Here is a 27,097-nt window from a genome sequence, read left to right as displayed (position 1 = left end):
CATTTGTCCCCAACCACCAAACTATCCCTCCACCACCATTAACTACCCATCTGTTCCCAACCACCCAGTTAGAAACCTATCCTTCTGTCCTCAACCACCCCCCATTAACCTACCCATCTGTCCCCAACCACCAAACTAGAAAACTATCCCTCTGTCCCCAACCACCCATCATTAACTTACCATCTGTCCCAACCACTAAACTATAAACCTATCCCTAAAATATTCAAATAATTACCGCGCTCCAATACCCTCAAAAAATGCAATCAAAAAGTGCACAGTGCTTATAAAATAAATAAAAATAATGAATATTAAAGTGATGGATATAAATAAATAAAAAATTATAAAAATTATGCAATATTATCATACTATCAAATCATTATTTGTGTAATCTTCATATAATTGTGCAAATATTTCATTTGTAAATCACCAAAGAATAATAAAAATGAAAAATAAAAAAATCTACTGTGAGAAAAGCAACAATATTGTCCCAAATATAACTGTGCAGATGAGTATCCAGCCAAGACAGATATACTCTCCTTTGGTATGCAGATAAGGTCTTTGGCAAAATGTTGGAAACCTGTGTGGCTGCAGGGCTGTGAGGGAAACTCCCTCCTCTAATCCTCTCCTTAATCCTCTGCTTTTATGTTTCCTCCTGTGTCTCCTGCAAAAGAGAAACAAAGAATATGGTGTCTTATCCCAGAGGTAAAATCAGCTTTAATATGCTTCCATAATGCACTCACATTTCATATAAATCATTAGCGCTTTTGGGTATATCAAAATCCGCAGTTTGCAGCTAAAACAAATCGGAGGGTGTGTGTCCACACACCTACAGTACTCGCTGTATAGCAGATAGAATGCGCAGTGACGTCACTGCCCCTCCTCAACGCGTTGCGCTACAGGGATTTCGTAGCTTTGTCCGGGTGATGATGTGTGAATGTCACCATGCTTAATTGCCTTATATAGTGAAATTCCGGCGCCATTTTGTTGGATGCATCCTGGGCACAGCCATGTTTTTGTGGTCTATTATCGCACCAAGTACATTGGTGTTATATGTCTAATTGTTAACATCCTAATTAATACAGTGACTGACTACCACTGCTATCTCCGGTTTATACTGATAATGTGTGTAACTCCACCACAATTAGATATTACAACAATAAAAACTACACTTTATTACAATATTTAAAAATCAGTTATTATATATAATCAAATTAGCAAATGCTTGTGAAGATATGTATAGTATAACACATTTAATCCACCGATAAAAAATATATCTATATATAATACTAAATAAATTAATTCAATTAAATTATGTATAATTCATATCAAAAATAAACATGAAAAAATAATAATAAAAAAAAAATTATATAATATTAAATAATGAATATCCCATTAGATAATAACTCCCCTCGCAATTGATCCCTGTGATTAGTGATCATTCAAGAAGCATGACAGATCGAATTCCTTATTTAAACCATGAGGGACTAGACTGTTCATTTCGTAAATCCAGTATGATTCTTTTTTGCTAACCTCTCTAATAATATTATCACCTCTCCAGTGTGTATTGTTTTTCGATGCCCCAAAATTCTAAACCTTCGACTTGTTGTTTGTGATGGTGTTGAAAATGTACCGGTACGTGATGATATTTAAATCCTTTAATTATATTTCTAACATGTTCTTTTATTCGATCTTTTAGTTCTTCCAATATAGATTTTATTACATGGACACTTTAGAGCATAAACTACTCCTTTCGTGGCACATGATATAAATTGTTTTATTTTATATATGTGGCCATTGATCGGATTTGTAAATTCCTTTCTATATTTTGGATTGTTTTTGGTTCTTACACAACTATAACATCGGCCACATTTATAAAATCCTATTCCTGAGAAAATCGTAATACTTTTACTTTACACTTGCACAGTGCATACAATCCACCACCCACTCCGACGGTAATATCCTTGATCTCGTCTTCTCCAATCGCTGCGCTCCCCACAACCTCACTAACACCCCCTTCCCTCTCTCTGACCACAACCTTAATACCTTCTCTATCTCCTCGTCCTCCAACACCTACCCCTCCAAATGTCACACTATTACCAGCCGTAACCTCCGCAACCTTAACCCTGCCTCCCTCCACTCTGCAGCTGATCAACTCCACGACCGCATCCTCCCCCTGTCCTGCCCCGACTTGGCTATGACCGCCTACAACAATGCGCTCTCAACAGCCCTTGACTCACTAGCGCCTTTAACCACACGCAACATCAGACCCCGACCGCTCCAGCCCTGGCAGACTGATCACACCAAAACCCTCAAACGACAAAGTCGTGCCCTGGAGCGACTATGGCGCAAAACCAAATCCCAACAAGCCTTCACCCGCTACAAATCTGCCTTCCGCACCTACACCTCCTCCCTCCATGCTGCCAAACAGGCCTACTTCTTGACCCTCATCAAGGCCCTCTCCTCAAATCCTCGCCGACTCTTCTCTGCCTTCAACTCTCTACTCTCTCCACCCTTTACCTCCACCCAGCACCTCACTCACTGCCCTTGAGATTGCCAATCACTTCAAAAACAAGATTGACACAATTCGCAAGGACATTGCCGCAACTCACACACCCTCTCAACCCGTCCCCTCTCACACAGCTACCCCCTTATCCCCCCTCCCCCTCGACATAACCCGCAGGGACTTCGTCACTGCTCAAACTCTCTCCAACCCCCTTCACCCTCACTCAGCTACCCCCTCATCACCCCTCTCCCACGGCCCCACCACTGCTCTGACCTCCTCTTCCACCCCACCCTTCATTCCTCATACTGAAGCTCCCCCCACACTCCGCACCTTTGACCTTACTACCATCGAGGACGTCTCCAAGATCCTCTCTGATGCCCACCTCACCACCTGCCCCCTCGACCCTATCCCCTCACAACTCCTACGACCTTCCTCCTCCTCCATTCTACGCTCCCTCACCCACATCTTCAATCTCTCCCTCTCCTCAGGCACTTTCCCCTCCCCTCTGAAACATGCACACATCACCCCCATACTTAAAAAGCCCTCCCTGGACCCCAATGACCCGAACAACCTCAGACCCATCTCCCTGCTCCCATTTACATCTAAACTCCTCGAGCGCCTAGTCTACACCCGCCTATGCTCTCACCTCAACGACAACAACCTCCTCGATCCCCTACAGTCCGGCTTCCGTCCCCTACACTCCACCGAAACTTCTTTACTCAAACTCTCCAATGACCTGCTAACCGCCAAAGCTAATAGCCACTATTCAGTGCTCCTACTCCTTGACCTCTCTGCGGCCTTCGACACAGTCGACCACCCCCTCCTCCTCAAAAAACTACACTCCCTCGGCCTCAGAGATTCTGCTCTCTCCTGGCTCTCATCCTACCTGTCACAACGCTCCTTCAGCGTTACCTATAATGCCACCACCTCCCCCTCACTCCCCCTCTCTGTTGGGGTCCCTCAAGGCTCTGTCCTCGGGCCCCTTCTCTTCTCCATCTATACCTCCTCCCTTGGCCAACTCATACACTCTCACGGCTTCAACTACCACCTCTATGCCGATGACACACAAATCTATCTCTCAACCCCCCACCTCACCCCCTTGGTCTCAGCCCGAATCACACACCTACTGAGCGACATATCAGACTGGATGTCGCTCCACTTCCTTAAATTGAACCTCTCCAAAACCGAGTTTCTTGTCTTCCCCCCAGGCGGACACCACCCCCCATTGATTTCTCCATCACATCCAACAACGCTACCATCAAACCCGCCCTGCAGGCCAGAGTACTTGGTGTCATTCTGGACTCCAACCTATCCTTTCAACCCCAAGTCCAATCTTTAACAAACTCGTGCAGACTCCACCTCCGCAAAATCGCCAAAATCCGCACGTTCCTAACCCCAGAAACCACTAAACAGCTCATCCACTCCCTCATCATATCACGACTCGATTACTGCAACTCCCTCCTCACTGGCCTGCCTCGCCGCTGGCTATCCCCGCTTCAGTCGATCCTGAATACGGCTGCCAGACTCATTCACCTTTCCAACCGCTCTGTCTCCGCCACCCCCCTCTGCCAATCCCTCCACTGGCTTCCGATTGCGCAACGGATCAAATTCAAAATCCTAACGCTGACGTACAAAGCTGTCCACCATACTGCCCCGTACTACATCACTGACCTAATATCCAAGTACCGCCCAGCACGCACACTCCGCTCCTCACAAGACCTCCTTCTCTCTAGTTCCCTGGTCTCCTCCTCCCATGCCCGCCTCCAGGACTTCTCCAGGGTGTCACCCATCCTCTGGAACTCCCTGCCCCAACCCATCAGATTATCACCTACTCTCCTCTCCTTTAGGCGCACCCTGAAAACCCATCTCTTCAGGGAAGCCTACCCCACCCCCTGCTAACTTGCCGACCTCCTCCACTCTTCCTACCACTCCACCCCCCACAGCTATCTCCTCCTGTACCACTATCCCCTCCCTCCTAGATTGTAAGCTCGAAAGAGCAGGGCCCTCGATCCCCTCATGTTTTGCATTGTATTGGTATTGTTCTGTCACATGTTCTGTCCCCCTTTGTAATGTACAGCGCTGAGCGAACTATCGGCGCTTTATAAATACTGTATAATAATAATAATAATTTATAAGGGGTGGATTTAATATGTTCTTAACTACTTTATCCCTGATGTTGGGGGCCCTTGTATATATATATACCTGGGTTTTTCTGCTAATACATCTTTCAGATCTTTATCTAATTTTAGAATGTCCCAATGCCTGTTAACTATTTTTTGTATATCTCTATATTGTTTATTATAGGGCAATACCATAGCTTTAGTATTGTCGAGAGTGTCTTTTTTGTGTACATTAACTTCAAGCAAATGATTTCTATCTAGTGCCTCGATTTTATCTCTTTCTACTTCTATTGGGTCTTTCTTGTACCCTTTTTCTATAAATCTCCTAATCAGAACATTACTTTGTTCTAGATAATCTTTTTCACTGGTACAATTACGTCTTAACCTCATGAATTTCCCCCTTGGTATGTTAGTGATTCATGGTCTATAATGGCAACTGTGGGTGGGGATATAAGCATTTCTGGCTGTAGATTTAAAGAAATTTTTAGTGTGAATATTTGGTCCCACTTTGAAGAGACAAATATCCAAAAAATTTATAGTTTTGTTGTTAATATTCCAAGTTAATTCAATATTATGGTCATTAATATTGAGATTGTGGTAGAATAGGATTAATGAACTTTCATCTCCTTCCCATAGGAGATTTATAGAAAAAGGGTACAAGAAAGAACCAATAGAAGTAGAAAGAGATAAAATCGAGGCACTAGATAGAAATCATTTGCTTGAAGTTAATGTACACAAAAAAGACACTCTAGACAATACTATAGCTATGGTATTACCCTATAATAAACAATATAGAGATATACAAAAAATAGTTAACAGGCATCAGGACATTCTAAAATTAGATAAAGATCTGAAAGATGTATTAGCAGAAAAACCCAGGTATATATATACACAAGGGCCCCCAACATCAGGGATAAAGTAGTTAAGAACATATTAAATCCACCCCTTATAAATAAAAGTATTACGCTTTTCTCAGGAATAGGATTTTATAAATGTGGCCTATGTTATAGTTGTGCAAGAACCAAAAACAATCCAAAACATAGAAAGGAATTTACAAATCCGATCAATGGCCACATATATCAAATTAAACAATTTATATCATGTGACACGAAAGGAGTAGTTTATGCTCTAAAGTGTCCATGTAATAAAATCTATATTGGAAGAACTAAAAGACCTCTAAAAGATCGAATAAAAGAACATGTTAGAAATATAATTAAAGGATTTAAATATCATCACATACCGGTACATTTTCGACACCATCACAAACAACAAGTCGAAGGTTTAGAATTTTGGGGCATCGAAAAACAATACACACTGGAGAGGTGATAACATTATTAGAGAGGTTAGCAAAAAAGAATCATACTAGATTTACGAAATGAACAGTCTAGTCCCTCATAGTTTAAATAAGGAATTCGATCTGTCATGCTTCTTGAATGATCACTAATCACAGGGATCAATTGCGAGGGGAGTTATTATCTAATGGGATATTCATTATTTAATATTATATAATTTTTATTATTTTTTCATGTTTATTTTTTATATGAATTATACATAATTTAATTGAATTAATTTATTTTGTATTATATATAGATATATTTTTTATCGGTATATTAAATGTGTGTTGTACTATACATATCTTCACAAGCATTTGCTAATTTGATTATATATAATAACTGATTTTTAAATATTGTAATAAAGTGTAGTTTTTATTGTTGTAATATCTAATTGTGGTGGGGTTACACACATTATCAGTATAAGCTGGAGATAGCAGTGGTAGTCACTGTATTAATTAGGATGTTAACAATTAGACATATAACACCAATGTACTTGATGCGACCCCAAAAACATGGCTGCGCCCAGGATGCATCCAACAAAATGGCGCCGGAATTTCACTATATAAGGCAATTAAGCATGGTGACATTCACACATCATCCCCCGCACGAAGCTACGAAATCCCTGTAGCGCAACGCGTTGGGGAGGGGCAGTGACGTCACCGCGCATTCTATCTGCTATACAGCGAGTACTGTAGGTGTGTGGACACACACCCTCCGATTTGTTTTAGCTGCAAACTGCGGATTTTGATATACCCAAAAGCGCTAATGATTTATATGAAATGTGAGTGCATTATGGAAGCATATTAAAGCTGATTTTACCTCTGGGATAAGACACCATATTCTTTGTTTCTCTTTTGCAGGAGACACAGGAGGAAACATAAAAGCAGAGGATTAAGGAGAGGATTAGAGGAGGGAGTTTCCCTCACAGCCCTGCAGCCACACAGGTTTCCAACATTTTGCCAAAGACCTTATCTGCATACCAAAGGAGAGTATATCTGTCTTGGCTGGATACTCATCTGCACAGTTATATTTGGGACAATATTGTTGCTTTTCTCACAGATTTTTTATTTTTCATTTTTATTATTCTTTGGTGATTTACAAATGAAATATTTGCACATTTCTATGAAGATTACACAAATAATGATTTGTTAGTATGATAATATTGCATAATTTTTATAATTTTTTATTTATTTATAGCCATCACTTTAATATTATTTTTATTTATTTTATAAGCACTGTGCACTTTTTGATTGCATTTTTTGAGGGTATTGGAGCGCGGTAATTATTTCAATATTTTGTTGATAAACGCACATCATATGAGAGTGGGCATTTTTACCAGCGACCCAATACTCACACTTTTTAGTATACCTCAGTGGCTCACAAGTTAATTTGTTTTTTATAAACCTATCCCTGTCCCCAACCACCTAACTAGAAACCTATCCCTGTGCCCAACCACCCATCATTAGCCTACCCATTTGTCCCCAACCACAAAGCTAGAAACCTATCCCCCTGTCTCCAACCAACTACCATTAGCCTACCCATTTGTCCCCAACCATAAACCTATCCTTCTGTCCACAACCACCAAACTAGAAACCTACCCATTTGTCCCCAACCACCCACCATTACCTTACCCATCCATGAAACTATAAAACTATCCCTGTCCTCAACCACCCAACTATAAACCTATCCCTCTGTCCCCAACTACCCACTATTAACCTACCCATCTGTCCCCAATCTCCCACCACTAACCTATCCCTCTGTCCCTGAAAGCCCACTAAAGACTTTTTCTCTCTGTCCCCAACCACCATGAATAATAACTATTTAAACAAAAGTTCTTGGATGTACGTTAATATTATATGATTGATGCCACAAAATAAAGGAGACACAGTCATTTTAAATAAAAACAAACTTTAATAAATTAAAAAATATAGATTGCATATTAGTTTTTCATTTTTAAACAATCAGACCTAAAGAAATTCTCATATGCCCCCTCCCAATGTTCTATCACCTCATCAAAGAAAGCTGCACAGTAGTGATTCGTCAAAACACCTACATGGGGGAAAGCAATACACAGCCCCATATGTAGCACTTGTACAGCATATGCCAAGAACTTGTCTGGTAGAAGCATTTGAAAAGCACACAACACCCTCTACCATTCATATTTACCAATTTATACCTAAAGCTGAACTCCAGGCAGATATAAAAGCCACAAATTAATGCCGCTCTTTACTCATTGTTTTTTTTTTCAATTCAACTGATGTAGACACGTGGATTTGTCATGGTAATAGCCAATGGAAATCTTCTGTACAGCAGCACTTAGACTGAGGTGGGAGGAATAAGATTGGGATCCTATTAGGCATGCTGAATGCAAATGTGTTGACAATGAACATGCTGATTGGAGCAGCATGAGAATGGTGACCTTGACAGTCTGCTGCTCTTTTGCTGTCCAATCATATGCTGGGAGTGAGGTGACACCATTGTATTTCTTAACTGTAACAGAGCAAGTGGTCATCCTGTGTGGCAGACCTCAGGACTGGATGGACAAATACAAATGCATTGGCAGGTAAATCAGATGGCTCATTTAGCTATCTGCCTACAGTTCAGCTTTAACAATGGCACACCTTCCCCCAAATTCCTTCTAACATGGCTTGCAAAGCAAGATTTCCCTTCATTTGACCTTGCACACGTGAAAACCGCTGGTGGAAAGAACTTTTGATTACCCCCCAACAACATGAACTGCTAGATCTTCAGTTTATAAAAAAAAAAAAAATTTGTTGCAGGGCCAGTTGGCAGTCATTTCATTACACCCAACACTCAAAAATTTAGTTCTGCAAGACCGTCGATCCCCGTTGCATTTGTCGCAAGTCTCTGTAATTTTCCCAGAAATGCACAACGATTAGATTGCTGGCTAGTAATATAGATGGGCAGTAGCCGTATAAATGACAACCTTCCCCCAGCACACACATGAATAGGGCTATGTTCCACATTGTTACTGACACCATCGTACTCCATAAGCATCTAATGTCATAAAAGGCCCGTCAGATTTGAACTGCTCCGAAGATTGCAAATGACAGAAGCACCAACCTACTAGTAAGTGTCTTGAATGGTCTTTATTACACGTAGCAGCCAACAAAGGAAACCCACATTTATATAGTTAGGGGTGCCGTTTCAGGTTCTAGTATATCCCAAGTCAGGTGACTCACACTAGGGCTGCAGGCTAAGGAGGAGCCCGTCCTGACTCCTTGTATACAGTAAGGAAGTAACCTCAAATGCCGCACGCCATCAAAGTCTGATAGTCAATGTAATGAAAGCAGCATAGGCTCTTTCCAGGCCACGCTCCTGTCACGTTGCGCCCCCACCCATGGGGCTTTAGTCTTATTGGGGAGAAATTATCGGGGGGCATGTGGCCTGGACGGAGACGGGCTGAGGCTGCTTTCATTAGTCACTATTGGGCTCTGATGACATGCAGCGTTTGAGGTTACTTCCTTTCTCTATGCTCTTAATGAAAGAAACCCAACATGTTTTGGGGGGCTGAGAAGAGCTAGTTCTAAAGTTTTCTCAGTGCTAGTTCTAAAGCAGGCCATACATGTGTAGAATTCCGATCCGTCGTTCGTTCTGTAATCCGATGGTGCCTCCAATGATTTTGAAAACCTGTCGTTTTTCAAGAATTTTCCAACATGTCTGATAAACGGAATGGGGAGGAACGAAAATTGGCCTGCGCCATTGCCCCACTAACAGAGCAAAAATCGGTTGATTATTCTTAGGTCCGTTTTACGAACTAAAAATAGTTCAGAAATCGACCCATGTATGGCCGGCCTAAGGCTTTGTGCGCTATTAGTGATGGGAAATTTTTATTCTTCAAATAAGCCAGTGGTTCAGCAGCTTTTTATCGCAACTGCAACTGTTTCCTGTAGGTATATTTGGAGTACCCAGTTTGTATTAGCATCATATGACATTATATACTAGATTGTAAGCTCCATGGAGCAGGGCCCTCTAATCCCTCTTGTATTGAACTGTATTGTCTCCCTCCATAATGTAAAGCGATGAGCAAACTGTTGGCGCTATATAAGTCCTATATAATAATAATATATGAACATAGCTCAATGCCACCTCTGGCCACAGCAACACTCCGTTCTACGATTACCTGCAGCCAGTTTGCGCATCCAAAACTTTGCAGAAACGCAGATCCCGGGCACAAACTGACTGCATCCAGGGTCTGTCAGAGGCCCTGTTTGCATGTAGCTGCTTGGATGTCATGCAACCTGCAACAGTGCCTTCCATTGACAAGTACAGAGTACAAATCTGACAACCGCTGCTGACAGCAGCTATTGGTCGCACAGTAGGGGAGATTTACTAAAACTGGAGTGCAGAATCGGGTGCAGCTCTGCATAAAAAAAAACAATCAGCTTCCAGGTTTTATTTTCAAAGCTTAATTGAAAAACCTGAAGTTGGAAGCTGATTGGTTTCTATGCAGCGCTGCAACAGATTTTGCACTCTCCAGTTTTAGTAAGTCAACCCGTGTGTGCGCAAGTAGCATTTAGAACCACTGCCATGAATCTATTGATTCTTGCCAGCGGTCACAAATATTAGGCTGCCTGAAGGTTTTCATACCAGGTACATTTATCGGAGTTGATTGACACAGGCTCAATGCAAAGACACAGCAAATCATATTGCTGTCGATGTGTGCAGTTGACATCAAAGCACTGCGTTTACATTACTTAAAGTGGTTGTAAAGGCTGAAGGTTTTTTACCCTCCTGCATGAAGGTAAAAAACCTTCTGTGTGCAGCAGTGTCCCCCCAGCCCCCCCAATCCTTACCTGAGCCTCATCATGATCCAGCGATGTGAATGACAGCCTCGGGTCTCCGCCTCCTCATTGGCTGACAGAGCAAGCGGGAGCCACTGGCTGTCAATCACAGCCAGTCAGCCAATGAGGAGAGAGGGGGCGAGGCTAAGCTGCAGCTGTGTGTGTGAATTGACACACGGAGCAGCGGGTGCCCCCATAGCAATCTGCTTGCTGTACGGGCAGCCAACAGACAGGAGGATCCAGGAGAGCTTGGTGGGACCCAAGGAGTGGAGGATCTAGACTGCTCTGTGCAAAACCGCTGCACACAGCAGGTAAGTATAGCCATATTTGTTATTTTAAAAAAAAAAAAAAAAAAATGAACCTTTTAGAATCACTACGATCTGTGTGCATTTCCTGCACTGCATTCAAATCACACTGCCCTTGCGATCTGTAGCAGGATGTCAGTGCAATCCCAATGACACCCCAAATGCAGGTCGCAAACACAGTGCATTTGCCTGTACCAGATCACACAGTAAAAAAAAAACAAAAAAAAAAACATGATGCGGTTGTAGTGTTGTTCCAAAATTGCTGCATGCATGAGACCATTTAAAATGAATTGATTCAAAACACACCGCACTGAATCGCACAGAAATGCAATGTGGAGCCTAATACATATGTGGTTTATAGTGTGAAGTACTTTGGTGCATTGTGTTTCAATATATTGATATTAATGAAGTTAAAAAAAAAAAAAAAAAAGCAAGCACTGTTATGCATTGTAACAAGGCATGCTGGCCTGTGTGCACAGTATGCACACCATAACGCACGTTCCACTGGTGTGAATGAGCCCTAATTGCTTTTTGGAGATTGATACTATTAACTGAGGGAATCGGACTCCATACAGCTTTGAAGATTGTGGGTATCATATGATGTGTTGTTAAATCTTTATTACCCTAGGTTCACACCTAAGCGTTTTCTGCAGCGTTTTGCAGAAACACAGTACAGTCCATTTACCATGATTTCCTATAGGACAGGTTCTGCACGTTTTCATGCGGTGCATTTTTTGGGACGGGTCAGGGACTTTTTTTAACACAAAAAGTTGCGTTTTTGGTTCTATAGAGAATCCTGCAGAAAAGCATGTAGTGCGTTTTTGCTGAATTTTTTATGCCTTTTGCATTTAAAATCTGTCTAGCAACAAGAAAAAAAAAAAGAAAAGAAACCCAAAAAACGAATTAAAAACGCGTCAAAAAAACAAGTACAAAAATGCAATGCAGAAACGCCTCAAACGCAACCTGCATAGGTGTGAACCTAGACTAAGTCCAGGAGTCCTGAAACCTTTTGAATGTGTGGGAGCTGTTTTTTTATACGTCTATTTGCGCCAATATATTGTTGTATTACAATTTGCTGGTAAGTGGATTAATACTCTGTCCAGGTCTTTGTTCTATAATATTTTATATTTACTCACCAAGCCACTGGGGGAGATTTACTAAAACTGGAGCACTCAGAATCTGGTATATGGCAGCCAATCAGCTTCTAACTTCAGCTTGTTCAATTAAGCTTTGACAATAGAACCTGGAAGCTGATTGCTTTCTATACAAAACTGTACAAGATTTTGCACTCTCCAGTTATAGTAAGTAACCCCCAATGCTGTAGTTTGTCTATCTGGTGAAACTATTCTAGCTGGGACAAACAAGGGGAAATCCTTCTAGTGGAGTCCCAAATAGCAGCAACAATCTGACAGGGGTTCTAACTGTTCCCCATATTATCCAACACTTTTATCCGGATCGACACTTTAAACCTCCTCATTAACCAGCAAGATTCTCCATTTGTTAGCAGCGCTCTAAAGGTTAACGAGTCTTCGCTATGTGGGTACAGTAAGCCATCAATGAATAAAAGTTGAAAAGGAATGCTCTTTAAAATGAACCCTGTGCTTAAAGGGAAGGTACGCTTATTTCATCAGGTGCCCCCCCACTTTAAAATTCGCCATGATACCTGTAAAAACAAATAAATAAAATGTGTGAAATGAGGGAACACCTAGATCACCTTGGGAGGGGTAGGTTTGCTAAAACTGCAGAGTGCAAAAGTGCATGGGTGCCAATCAGGGGCGGACTGACAACTCATGGGGCCCTTGGGCAATAGGGGATCATGGGGCCCCTGTGTCCTTGCCCAAACTCAAAAAAGCCTATGAAAAAAGGTACCAGGGGCATCTCATGGGGCCCTCTACTGACCCCGGGCAGTGCCAGAGTTTCCAAATGGTCAGTCTGCCCCTGGTGCCAATCAACTTCCAGGTTTTTTTTTTTTGTCAAAGCTTAAATGATAAATTCACCTTTTGAATATGTAACATGTTCCACCTAATTTCAGCAAGTATTATTGTACTGAAAGAGTTGTTGATGCTTGGAATAAACTACCAGCAAAGGTAGTGAGCCAGTCAACAGTGAATAGCTTCAGACATGCATAGATCTATACTCAGACAAAAAGGTTAACATCCCTCCAAAAAACAAAAACACACAAAAAAAAATAAAAATAAAATGGCGGACTCAATGGACCACTCAGTCTTTTTCTGCCGTCACTTTTCTATATTCCTATAGTCATAGCATCACCCGCAGCCCCCCTCCAACAGTTTCCCTGTATTATATGTCAGAATTGAAAACAGCGCGGCTCTGCCCACACGGCCACGTCACTCATTCAGAGTTCTGTGAATGAGTGCCTACAAGTCCCAGCAGCCTTAGCGGCTGTTGGCTTGTAGTGTTCAATGAACTATCACAATGCAGTGAAGCACCGTGGTAGTTCATTGAACCTTCCTGTCAGTATATCTGCTTGCCTGTACATCCCGTACCTCCCATACATCCCGTATGTCAAGCAGATATTCTGACAGGTCTGCAGGAGACCTGCATGACATCGGCCATCTACTGATCGCTGCAGCAATGCTTTCCAGGCTCCTTTGGACAAAAATGCAAATTTTTTTAACCTGCAAAAAAAGTGCATTTATTATTTTTGTCCAAAAGGTGAACTTATCCTTTAACTGAACAAGCTGAAGTTAGAAGCTGATTGGCTACCATGCACAGCTGCATCAGATTTTGCACTCTCCAGTTTTAGTAAATGAACCCGTGAGGATCCCAAATCATGTGAGAAGGAAATGTTGTGTATGGTAAATACAGTATATAGTCAAACTCCTTTTTTATATCGGGTGGCCATTTGTAAAGGGGGGGTTTATGTACTAAGCAAGCCGTTTAGGGCTTAGTCACACATTAGGTTGACCTGCACTTTTACCCCCCCCCCCCAACACACACCCTCCGCTAACCTCTTTAGCTGCAGAGGCAGCAACAGGGTGTACATATGCCATGGCAGGAATGAGATCCCCTACTGCCTTCAGCAGGTGTAACACCCACCGACTTTGATCCATTGAAGTGAAGGGGGCAGTTGTGCAAGCACCCCACAATATACGTGGTTGCAGTGTGCTAGTGCAATGATCAAGGGGTTAAAGCAAGCAATGAGAAGGTGACACAATGAGGGTTGTTAACTAAAACTGCACCATGCAAAATCTGGTGCAGCTCTGCATAGAAATCAATCAGCTTCCGGGTTTTTTATCAAAGCTTATAGTGTTACTAAACCCACAGTAGTAAAATCAGTCTGTATATACAGTAAAGCATGCTTGTTATACTCACTGTGGGACCTAAGGGGTTAATTCTCCACATGGTGTAAAAAGGATGTTTGATCCTGTCTTCTCTGATCCTCCCCTTCTTCCATTGTCTCCTAAATATCTCCTGATAGAACAGAGGTTTGGAGTCACTCTACACATGCTCAGTTTGGTGTGTATTGCTAGAGAGGTTTTTTTTATGCTTGGGAGAGTGCGTGTAATTAGCACAGAGACAATCAGCACTGTCCAGAGGTGAGGGGTTCTGCATCCTCCTAGAGGTGAATAAAAACTCATCCTACAAGCTTTAACCAGTGCTCAGTTGGACACTGATAGAAGTCACAAGACTGATATATACTGCTGAGAGAAACGGTATTTAACAGTTTATATTTACTAAAATAATTGCATTTCCATGTTCTGTGTGAGATGAGATACAGTGAATTCGGGGTCCGGGGAGAGCGGACCTAGTGAATTCAGGGTCCGGGGAGAGCGGACATAGTGAATGCAGGGTCCGGGGAGACCAGATATAGTGAATGCAGGGTCCGGGGAGACCAGATATAGTGAATGCAGGGTGCGGGGAGAGCGGACATAGTGAATACAGGGTGCGGGGAGAGCGGACATAGTGAATGCAGGGTGCGGGGAGAGCAGATATAGTGAATGCAGGGTCCGAGCAGACCGGATATAGTGAATGCAGGGTCCAGGGAGACCGGATATAGTGAATGCAGGGTCCGGGGAGAGCGGATATAGTGAATGCAGGGTCCTGGGTTTAGTAACACTTTAATTGAACAAGCTGAAATTGGAAGCTGATTGGCTACCATGCACAGCTGCACCAAATTCTGGGTGCTCCAGTTTTAGTATATCTTTCTCAATGCCTGTCAAATGCTCTCTGAAGAGAGATCTGAATGCAGATCACTCTTCAGAGACCACAGCTCATGTTGACCTTAGTGCAAGGTCCATTTTAAGAGCATCATCAGGCACCCACCAAAGTACCCCTTCCACTGTACTAGGACCTGATGGAACCCTTTTCAATTGGCAGCATGTTCAAATGAAAAAAAAAAAATGTTTAAACATAAGAAGATGCCAATCTCTGTCAGTAGTGAAATACGCATTGCATAACTCATGTAAACTCATAGTAGAGCAGGACAAAACTGATCACGGACTAATCCCTTGCCCTGGCAATTCTTAAAGTAAGAATATACCCACCTACAGCCTTTATAGCTGCGGAAGAAGAGAAATCAGTAACTATATGCGGGGTTATATACAAAGTACTATACGCCACATAGCAAGCACAGGCCCGGTGTCTGGGCAGCTCCATTCAGCACTGGTGACTTTGGTCAGTTAGACACCTGTACATAGGTGATCCTTCACAGCTCCTTGTCCCAAGCTTAATCAAGTCCATCCAACTAGAAAATAGAACCCTTCAAACCCCAGAACTATGGAGAAGGATTGAAGGTCAGAATCATCCAGCTGATGACAAAGTAGAAGAGGAATATTGGATAAACGGCCAGGGCTCTGCGGTTTGGTGGCTGACTTTCTGCTAAAAAGGCAGTTGAGGCTGCAAAACAAAACAAAAAAAATATCTGCATAAAGGCTGCATATAAAAAAGGGACAGTCAAGTAGTTCATAAATAATCCATATAGTAGAGCTCATATTAGGAGAGGAAGTGGCAGGACTGGGAACCAATCAAGTGTGTTACATGTACTTGTTGCATTTTAAGCTGCTGACTTTTTTTTTTTTTTATTAACACAACGGAGGTTCTTATTTAACCAGTTCCATGCCGCCCTATAGCAGAAATACTGCTACAGGGCGGCACAGGTGTGAAAAAAAAAAAAAAAAAAAAAAATCACACATATATATATGTGATTGTGCAGTACCAGGTAGGGGGCACGCGCGCCCTACCTGCGCCGTCATTCGCTGCCTCAGCTGTCAATCATGTAGCAGAATACATTCGGCCTAAATTTATGATGAAATTAGATTTTTGTAATTTTCTTACTTGACATGTTTAATAACAAAGTCAAAAATATTGTTTTTTTCTCAAAATTGTTGGTCTTTTTTTGTTTATAGCACAAAACATTAAAAAAAAAAAACAAAAAAAACAAAAACGCACAGGCGATCATATACCACCGAATGAAAGCTCTATTCACAGGAAAAAATTACAAAAATTTCATTTGGGTGCAGTTTGCATGACCGCACAGTTGTCAGTTAAAGTAACATAGCGCCGTATTGCAAAAAATGGCCTGGTCAGGAAGGGGGGGGGGGGGAATCCTTTGGATAGCAAGTGGTTAAAGAAGAAGTTCGCCTTTGTAAAAAATAAAAATAATAATAAATGCACGCCTTTTTTTGCAGGTATACAAAGTTTGCATTTATTATTTTTACCAGGAGATCAGGGGTGAAATGCAAGGCTCCTGCAGACTGTCAGTGTAGCTGTCTGCACCTACCCCATACAGCAAGGCAATGACAGGAAGCATCAATTAACTACCTAGAGAGCTCATCAGTGCCCTGGTAGTTCATTGAGAACTACAAGCCAACAGCCGCAAAGGCTGTTGGTACTTGTAGGTCTCCCACTCACAGAACTCTGGAAATGAATGACACGGCTGGGTAGGCAGAGCTCTGCACGGCCGTGTTTTTTTAAATTTGTGACAGCGGATGCGGGGAAAGGATCCCCACCTCGCTGTCACAATAGGGGATTGTGGGGGTCTGCTGCAACAGTAACATGTAACGTGTTAAGCGCTGAATACAGGTATCACATGTTACAAAAGGTGAACTTATCCTTTAAAGTAGTTCTAGTAGTTTTTTTTTTACCCTAATGCCAGCCCCCATCCTTGTAGTTACCTGAGCCTAATCTTGACCCAGCGCTGTGCACGAGAGTAGCGGCTCTCTCCCTCCTCATTGGCTTGGAGACAGCAGTAGGACCCACTGGCTCCAGCTGCTGTCAACCACAGCAACAGGGGGGGGGGGGGCAGGAGGGGGTGCATGCCCAAGCCATGCTCTGTCAATGGACACACACAGCGCGGCTCAGGAGTGAACCCCATAAGTGCCACCAAAGCAAGCAGACTGCTATGGGTACAGTCAGTGGGGGGTCCAAAAAAGGAGGATTGGGGCTGCTCTGTGCAAAACCATTGCACAGTAGGTAAGTATAACTTGTTAGTTAAAAAAAAACAAAAAACGTTTAGCTTAACAATCACATTAATACCCCTTCTTGCAGATAGAAACAGTGTCTGCTGTTCAAAGCTTTTACAATCTAGTATTTTGGGTTCTATAAAATTAAGCTGCAGTACTTACCAAATGTAGACCAAGCAAACATAATCGTGACCACGACCAGACGCAGGATGAACGTCACTAGGCTCATACTTGCCAAAAGCAGCAATCTGCAGACCAGCATGGCCACCGTTAGGGGCAGGATACAATACCCCAACACGCACAGACTCTGGAAGAAGGAGCTGCAAAGAGAAACACACTTCTGGTCAACATGGGATTCCATCTTGAGATTGGCAACAAAAGATTCTTTTGCTATGAACTGCAAAGAAAACAATCTCATTCTTTTAACTATTCTTACCCCATAAAGGTGGCCATACATGTATCAATCTGTAATCATTTTAGGTGGAAAAGGTAGTCAATTAAAATATCTAACAATGCAACATGATGTGGTATCCATTTGAAATACGAGCTATGAGAAATGATCTATTAAAAATGAGCATTTTATCAATCTGTATTATGATCTGTGGTTCTTATTCAATCCTATGATTTTTGTCATATCAAATTATTGATAGGTGTGTGGCCAACTCCAGGCAGATATAAACGATCAGTGCGATAACAGTGAAATAAAAGTCAGCGCAGGCAGACAGCACATTCCAGGTGCATCAAAACAAAAAGTCTTTTCTTTCTAAAGCATCCACAGCCTAAATAGAAAAGCCTGTCCCTTGCCAGCATGCTGCAAAGAAGCAGTGGTCTCTCTGCAGCGGTATGAGATGCACCCTGCTAAGCCAGAGTTCACTTTCTCCAGATCAGCAGTGAGTTTGAGCTTTTGCTAATTGCAGAGCTATAGGTTTAAATCAGAATGGTAGATTACTGCTTCCACACTGAAAGCATGAGCCTTCTCTGCAGCATGCTGGCACGTGACAGGCTTTTCTACTCAAGCAGTAGCTGCTTTAGATAGACTTCAAATTTATGTAGAACTTTTAAAGTAACAGTTTATTAGGGCTTTAAGTTTGAAATATAGGAGGGGTCTTCTAAAAGTTTCTGCACGTTTATACATACATGAGATATATATATATAGAGAGAGAGACAGAGAGAGAGACAGAGAGAGAGACAGAGAGAGAGAGACAGAGAGAGACACACACTGCTCAAAAAATTTAAAATAACACTTTTTAATCAGAGTCTAGCATCAAGTCAGTGAAACTCCTGGGATATTGGTCTGGTCAGATAAGTCGCAGAGGGGGTTGTTAATCAGTTTCAGTTGCTTTGGTATTAATGAAATTAACAAACAGGTGCACTAGATGGGCACCAATAAGACGATCCCCAAAACAGGAATGGTTTTACAGATGGATGTTGTCATGTACACAGTGTATCAGTAATATCCTTTTCATGATTAATAAGCAGGAAGTCTTACATGGTTCCCCCCAGAAGCTTGGAATTCAGTGTGATGACCACAGCTCCAAACCAGATGATTACAAAGACTTCAGCAAACTGGGGTCCTCCATCGTCTTTGCTGTTGGCGTAACCACCTTGTAGCATTCTTATGGAAGAAGAAAAACAGCTTACCAGTCTGATAACTGACTTAGGTTGGCGTATGTGAACCATCCCCCCCTCTTCTCCTCAACTTCTACCCAACACACACAAAACCTAAAAAATGTTCAAGCATACTTACCTTCCATTGACATTTCTTCCAGCCGGTCACATGATCGGCAGAATCCGATCTTCTTCTTTGGTGTAAGTGGCTGTCCTCAATGCTGCATAAAACAATACTTGCAAAGTGCAGCAGTCTGCTGGAAGCCTAGGCTAAGGAATGATGCTGAGCCCAAATGGCGTGTCCATGACAGCCTAGCATTACAGAAGTGGATTGTATAATGCTGGGTGTCATGCAACTTGGAAGACGGGCAGTAGCGAGAGGCTGGAGTGGAGTGTCCGCAGAGGACAGTGCTAGGGGGAAAGAATATTTTGACACAAGCTACATATTTAATTCTTACAGATTTTGGTCAACTAATTTAAATTTTAATTTAGTATAGCTGGAGTTATACCTTAAAGTCCAACTTCGGGATATGGGACAAAGAAAAACACCCTATCCAGTGCACTGCAAGGGTTAAAGGCTTGTTTACGCAAGGGATAGAGGATGAGACTGTATTACTTACCATGTACCTTGTTCCAACAGGCTTCAGAGCTCTTTTCTTCTCCCTGATGCAGCAAGCTCTGGCTGGTCCCACAATGTAAAACTATGGGGGTTATTTACTAAAAATGGAGAAAGTAAAATCTCGTGCAGCTGTGCATGGCAGCCAATCAGCTTCCAGTCTTTGTTGTCAAAGCTTAAGGTTCCTTACACACGGGGCAGACCCGTTTAATGGATCCAAATGCTCAGCGGGATCGAGGGACAGGTAAGTGACCGTTTTTTTAAAAGTCAGCAGCTACAGTTTTTGTAGCTGTTGACTTTTATTTATTTTTTTATTTTCACCGGAATTCCGCTTTAATGAGCATTTAACCCTTGCAGTATAGGGTGGGCAGCACTGCAAAGGTATTTCTTTTCTTGTGTCCAAAGTTGGACTTTAATATTTGCAGATAAACATACAAACATTGTCTTACTTTCACTAAATAAATTATCTAGCATTCCAATATTAGTGAAAAAATCCTATAAACAATAAAATAAAAAAAGCACAAAGAGAGCTAAAACTAGTCACACTCATACATTTGGGGAAAATAATTAAAGTACTTACAATGCAAGTGAGACACAGAGCACAAGAGGGCCCCAAAGATCCCCTGAAAGAGAAGAATGTACACCACATTAAACACAAACATAGATATTAGCTGTGACCTCCAACTCAAATCTACACTCACAAACACCCAACCCAGGGCCAATTTATGAAAAGCCAGAAAACCCTTCAAAATGTGCTAACCGCTTCCCTACTGACACGTCTATATACACAGCCTGGTAGGGAAGTGGTTATACTAAGATCATGGTTGAAGCTACAACCATGATCTTGGGATAATTTTTTAGCCCCAGTGATTCTCTCTCATGTAAACGTAATTTGAGCAGCTAAGCAGCCACTGGATTACAGGTGGGGGAACTGTGCGATGTCAGAACCCAGAAGCAACTATTATTTAATCACTTCTGGTTTCAGCTCTTGTTTTCTGGCCGGACCAGCCAGTGAAGCAGCCGATCAGACCTATCTGTGTCTGATTGGCTGCATTGGAGTCCAAGGAGAGATGGGGGATCATATGTGAACAGTGATCGCACCACACACATGAGGTATCATTGCGAAAGGCTTGTAGGCAAAAAACCTGTAAAGGCTTTTAAAGCATCACCTATGGATAATTTAACCTCTCTGGTGGTCTGATTATGTCAATATTTTTGAATGTCAAAGCGGTACATTGTTTTCCATGGAAATTTGTTGTTAATAATTCTTAGGAATAACTCACTTAAATCTGTCTAATCTAGCAAACATCCCAGGTATGATAAAGTTTGAAACATGAAATCATAAATTATAATATAAAATAATTATACAAATTATTATAATAAATTAAATTCAATAATGTAATCAAACCAAAAACAACTTTTGACCTAAAAAGGGATGCTTTTTGGATGCCATGGACATTCTCAAGTTTCCAGGCAGAAAGAAAGGTAAAAGTGCAGGCAGGGCACTGGATAAAGCAGTAAGGACAAAACGAAGGTGAAATGGTTTGGTCGCGGTGCTCGGAAGACGGATGCCAGCATCATCTGGAGGACACAGTGGGAGGACATTGGAGGAATCGCAGGGACAAGGTAAATTACACTACAGTGTAATCCTGAGTGTGGCTCGGGGTTACCGCTTTTGGTACTGAAAATTAACCCCGAGCCACACTTGGGTTTACCGCCAGGGAGGTTAAAGCAACGTAGTTTGTCACCATTCCATGAGAATTTTAAAGCATGACATATTTGGTTTCTATTTGCTCAGTGTAACATCATCTTTTATATATTAACAAAAAAAAATTGGTATTATATTGTTTTCACTAAAATTCATTGTGTATTTTTTTTTCTAAATTGCACTGTGAAAATACCATGTGACAAAAAAAAAAAAAATCGCAACACCCATCATTTTATTCTCTAGGGCCTTTGCTTAAAAAATACATAAATGTTTGGGGGTTCCAAGTAATTTTCTAGAAAAAAAAAAAAAAAAAGATACATTTTACATTTAGGAGATAAATGACAGAACAGGCCTAGGAAGCAAGTGGTTAAACATTAAAGTAAAACTGGAACTCTGGGCCAATTCTTAATTTGTACTAGGGTTGCCGGTTCGAATCCCAACCACGGCACCACCTGCCTGGAGTTTGCGTGTTCTCCCTGTGCCTGCGTGGGTTTCCTCCGGGTACTCCGGTTTCCTCCCACACTCCAAAGACATGCTGGTAGGTTAATTGGCTCCCGTATAAATTGTCCCTAGTATGTATATGTATGAATGTGAGTTAGGGACCTTAGATTGTATGCCCCTTGATGGTTAGGGACTGAATTGAATGTACAATATATATGTAATGCGCTGCGTAAATTGACGGCGCTATATAAGTACCTGAAATAAATAAATAACAGGCATTTAAAACGACAACAAATTATAGCTCTGGCATGCCTTTTGATGCGGTCTCAGTAGTATTTTCTTTTCGTCACTAGATGTTCTCGGTGTTCTCGACTAAACAACACCCATAGGACTGAGGGTCTACAGATCACACTAATGGGAGGACCAATATTTCGTTTTCAGACACTACTATTCATAAGGGGTTATTTGCTAAATCTGGAGAATGCAGAATATGGTGCAGCTCTGCATAGAAACCAATCAGCTTCCAGGTTTTATGGTCAAAGCTTAATTGAGCAAGGTGAAGTTAGAAGCTGATTGGCTACCATGCACAGCTGCACCAGATTTTGAATGCATCTATTTTAGTAAATCAACCCCAGAGTGAATCAACTAAAACCTCCCTTTGATTCCACATACTGTTCCAGTATACTCACAGTCTCTGAGAAGGGCTGTGCTCTTTTTAGGGTACATAACATGGAAAAACTTGTTCCCCACAGCTTTCAGGTCCCGCATCTTAAAAAGAAAAGAGATCAAAATATGTATGTGCCGGTGAACAGAGACTATCAGATCGGAAATACTAGAAAGGGCAAACTAAAAACAACCAATGGATTTCTTTTTCAAGTTGTATAAGCGGTATCGTTTTTTAGAGCCAACAGTCAGCTGTTGTAATAGCAATCAGAGCAGCTAACTAGACACTTGACTGCTATTACAAGCAGCACGAGGGGATGTTCTCCGCTCCTGCCGACTTCCGTGGCTTTAAAAGGGATCTACTGTCCCACCGGAACTACTGCTGGCTGGTCACAGAGCCGAACAAAGACCAGAATGGTTTAAATAGTACCCCGGAAGTGATGACCTGACATCACTTCCAGTTTACTCAGAAATACACATCGCCTTTTTTAATAATTAAAAGAATTCAATCACTCCAGTCTTGGTGTGATTGGATCCTTATAAGGACAGAGGGGGGATTTGGGGTCAGATCCCTCCATAAAGAGTACATGTCACAGGCCTATTGCTGTCACAGGGGATGTTTACATTCTTTGCGACAGCAATAAAAAGTGATAAAAAAGCGCCCCCCCTTCTTCTTCAGGGCCCTTCACGTGACAATGTGACGCAACAAGGCGGCAGCGCAGTGACGTACTTCCGGTTTTAAGACGCCATCTTGCTACACCCATGTAGTACACCCTGAAACATGAGGTTTACCAATATGAATGCTTTGCACAAGGATATGAACATGTGAGTGCATTTTATGAAGTGTTTGGGGTAATATTCTCTCATCAGTAAAGCAGTATTACACTATGGGAGTTTTTTTGTGTTTTTGATGAGATTATTGGCCATATCCTACCTGGAGAGTGTTTTTTTGCCATAATACCTGTTCGTGAAGGGATATTGCTGTGGAGAGAGGGGTCGTTATCCCAGAAGGAGTCTCTTGCATGGAGGATCCTAGTGAGTGATTCAAATGCGTTTTGACCCTTAGCAGGTCGAAGCATTGAGGTGAGCGCTTAATTCAGCCGCTTATGGATACGTGTGATCATTCACTTGAACACGGGTGTTTGTTGGAAGATTAAGTGTTTTGGAAAACACCAGTTTTTTGGACTTTAAAATATTTTTATGGATTTGAATTATGTGGGGAATTTGAAGGGAGTGTTTTATTATATATACACATTGGAATATCATTTTTTCACCAATACGCATGCAGCAGTATATGTGTTTATGTATTGTTCACTTTTGTTTTTATTTTTGATTATTTGAGTGTATATGTACACATGCGTTTATTATAGTATTTCACTTTTTTTTTAGAGCACAAATATAGTTTTTTTGATCTCATACAGATCAATTGGAGGGAATTAGTGTGATCACTAGATTTCGATTCATCATCCTTATTTAAGTTGTTTGTTCACTTTTTTTCACTTTATCGCCTTAATCTCTTGTGTGATCTATATATTCATGTAGCTTCACAGCCCATGGACTCCACTTATATTCATTTATTTTTCACTTTTTGATTGCCGGTCACCTGAGTGTGCGGGGTCACTGTATATGCACAATATTTATTGTTTATACAGTATTTATTTTGTGTAAGCGCTACATCACTTTATATTACATTTGCTGTACAGATCTATGGGTATATGATTGGATGTTGGCAGCTGCACTTAGTTTAGTTCCTTTTTTATAGTTAGTAGGCAGAAGCGCAGGAGGTCGCACCTTTCATTCATATAAATAAAATGGGTTTGACCTTGAAAGAGTTAAACGTGTTAATGAGTCGCTATGTTGTTATTTTTTTTTTTTTGGTTCAGTTGCCTCACGTACAATGGTGTCTTTGACGGGCTCATCCAATGTGGAGAAATCGTCGTCCTGTGATTGAGAGGCCATCGGCACGGTGATCTCTCCCTCCACGGGAATATCTCCGGATATAGAGACATCAGACAATCCTGCAAACTGAAGGAGAACACACGGTCATTATTCCCAGCTCACAAGACCTGAATGACAAGGTATATTCTGGCAGCACATTTTATAATAAAGCTGAACTCCAATCAGACAGCTAAAAGCAGCTCTGAGGGGAGTTGCTATAGCAGCCAAAGGATTTGTAGATCTGTCCGGCCAGTCCTGGGGTTTACACAGCTGACTTTTTACTGCTGCAGTTAGGGTCACCTTGCTGCCTGCAGCCACTGACTGGGCAGTGAAGGAGAAGTAACATTCTGGTGAGGTCATCCCTCTGTTCTTTCCTCCTATCAGCATGTTCTTTTGCACGCAGCACAACTGATTGGCTCCCATTGTTGCCCCTCTCTCTGCAGTCAAGAGTGCTGCTAAGCATTGGCTTGCAAGAGGCTCATGTAAAGTTATAACTGGCCCAGGCCAGCTTATAGTGCAAGAACAGGTTCATACACTGGGCCAGTCTACTGAACATGTATGTGAGTGCATCTCTGGCCATTCTGTGTTGCATAGATGGGGGAGAAGCATCTCAGGACAGTTGGTGTTGCATGCATATGGGGGGGGGGCGTACCTTGGAACAGGGGTGTTTTATGCATGTGGACGTACCCCGCAACAGGAGTTTTGAATGCATGGGGATGTACCCCATGCCAGGTGGTGTTGCGTGCATGGGGACATACCCCGAAACAGGGGAATTGTATGCATGGGGACATACCCTGGAACAGAGATGTTGCATGTATGGGGACATACCCCAGAGCAGGTGCTGATGTATTCATGGGGACATTCCCCAGTAAACAGAGGTGTTGCATGTATGGGGACATACCCCAGAGCAGGTGCTGATGTATTCATGGGGACATTCCCCAGTAAACAGAGGTGTTGCATGTATGGGGACGTACCCTAGAGCAGGTGCTGCTGCATGCATGGGGACATACCCCGGAACAGAGGTGTTGCATGTATGGGGACATACCCTAGAGCAGGTGCTGCTGCATGCATGGGGACATACCCCGGAACAGAGGTGTTGCATGTATGGGGACGTACCCTAGAGCAGGTGCTGCTGCATGCATGGGGACATACCCCGGAACAGAGGTGTAGCATGTATGGGGATGTACCCCGGGCCAGTTGGTCATGCATGGGAATGTACCCTGGAAGAGGGGTATTGCATGCATGGGGATATATCCCAGCCCAGGGGTGTTGCATTTATGAGGACCTATTCCGGGCTAGATGGTGTTGCATAACAGAGACGTAGCCAAAGGGATGAGGTGGGTGGCCAGACAAGCTGCCGGATCTCTGCTAGTTCCAGTATTTGGCAGAGTGATGCCACAGCTGCGCATGCATGGGATGCAGAGTCACCTGTGCAAGCAGGGGTCCCCCCCCAAGACACACCTCCCCCCTCCTCTACCAGCTATCTGAAGATGTGATGACGTCACCCCCTGGTCATGTGACCACACACAGGCCTGCCAGGACCTGAGCCCCGTCCCAGGCGGGACCACATGACCCCCAGAAGAGTCAGCTATTCCGACCAGCTACATAGTCTAGGTGTTAGTGTCCTGGAATAGATGACAGGGTCCCTTTAATGGCGCCTGCACAGCTGTCACGCAGCACAGGCGAGGGTCACATGACATACAAGGTCTATACCGTGTCCAGAGCTCTCACCAGCCGCGTCCCGCTCTCCTCCCGGCTCTCCTCGCTCTCCGCCATCTCTCCGGTTCCTCGCTGTGTTGTTGTGACGTGGAGTCTGAGCCTAACACGTCACCGTTGCGCGACGGGGAGCTGCTTCCGCTTCTGGCGCGTTAGTAATGCGTCACCGTCCGCGCGTCGGGAATGTCCATGGAAACCACGTAGAAATGCCGGGCCACCTCCTTACGGCTCTAAGGGCGCTCTGCGCATGTGCGGATTCTTCTTTCCCACATGACACGAGTGTTTTCAGCCCTCTGTTCTGCTGAAATGCCATAGTGGGGGCTGGGGATAGATACCATCTATCTATATATATAAATTACATATCTATATATAGATATATTAAAAAAATAAAATAATAATTAAAAATATATATAAAGAGAGATAAAGATAAACTTTTTTTATTTTTTTTTTTTTTATTTTAGTATCCCCCAATCTACATAAAAAAGTAAATGAAAAATAAAAATTGATATCCTTTCTGAAGCTGTCATTAGCAGTACCCCTTCTCCACCACTAGATGCCCTCAGTTTTCTAGGCTGTGACAACCTAGAATACAGGTAGTCATGGCCCCTCCTACCCTCAATGTGGTGCTTAAAGCACCAAGGCATACACACCACCAGGAAATGCCAAACGGGGACACAAATTCTGGTGACAACCAGAGAATTCCATCACTTTTCCTTTCACTTCCTGTTTTGGATACCGGACAGGACATGAGTGGAAACAGGACACAGATGGCAAAAAAAAAACCAGACAAAGGTTATAACCCCCTCACCCCTTATTCTATCCAAATCTGGCAATGAAAGCTTCATTTTTCTATCAAGGAACATGACTCTTCCTTGGGGATCAAAGTAAAGGAGTGTTATAACCCTTCTCATTTTT

The 27,097-nt window shown here is 42.5% G+C and overlaps 1 protein-coding gene across 4 annotated transcripts in view; it reads right to left on the bottom strand.

Moving 5' to 3' along the window:
* YIPF6 (Yip1 domain family member 6) overlaps window positions 1-26,382 on the bottom strand; it is a 66,971-nt gene extending 40,589 nt beyond the window's left edge. Inside the window, exons 1-7 of one of the 4 annotated variants that reach the window (XM_089674903.1) lie at window positions 26,180-26,372; window positions 24,425-24,553; window positions 22,555-22,633; window positions 20,297-20,339; window positions 18,982-19,107; window positions 17,655-17,812; window positions 7,849-15,927 (exon numbers count right to left, since the gene is read on the bottom strand). In XM_089674903.1, coding sequence (XP_089531029.1) covers window positions 15,806-15,927; window positions 17,655-17,812; window positions 18,982-19,107; window positions 20,297-20,339; window positions 22,555-22,633; window positions 24,425-24,553; window positions 26,180-26,242 — 720 coding nt within the window. In that variant the 5' untranslated portion in view covers window positions 26,243-26,372 and the 3' untranslated portion in view covers window positions 7,849-15,805. Of the gene's footprint in view, window positions 1-7,848; window positions 15,928-17,654; window positions 17,813-18,981; window positions 19,108-20,296; window positions 20,340-22,554; window positions 22,634-24,424; window positions 24,554-26,179 lie in introns of those variants that run through there. The other 3 variants (XM_089674904.1, XM_089674905.1, XM_089674906.1) reach the window with 3 other exon arrangements.
* Between the last annotated feature and the right edge of the window lie 715 nt (window positions 26,383-27,097).

This window comes from Staurois parvus, unplaced genomic scaffold, assembly GCF_062004578.1.
Source record: "Staurois parvus isolate SC_StPar_1 unplaced genomic scaffold, SC_StPar_1.0 ptg000154l, whole genome shotgun sequence".
NCBI classification, from domain to species: Eukaryota; Metazoa; Chordata; class Amphibia; order Anura; family Ranidae; genus Staurois; species Staurois parvus.
Note: the sequence above shows the minus strand (reverse complement) of the source record. Positions and strands in the feature narration are given on the sequence as shown.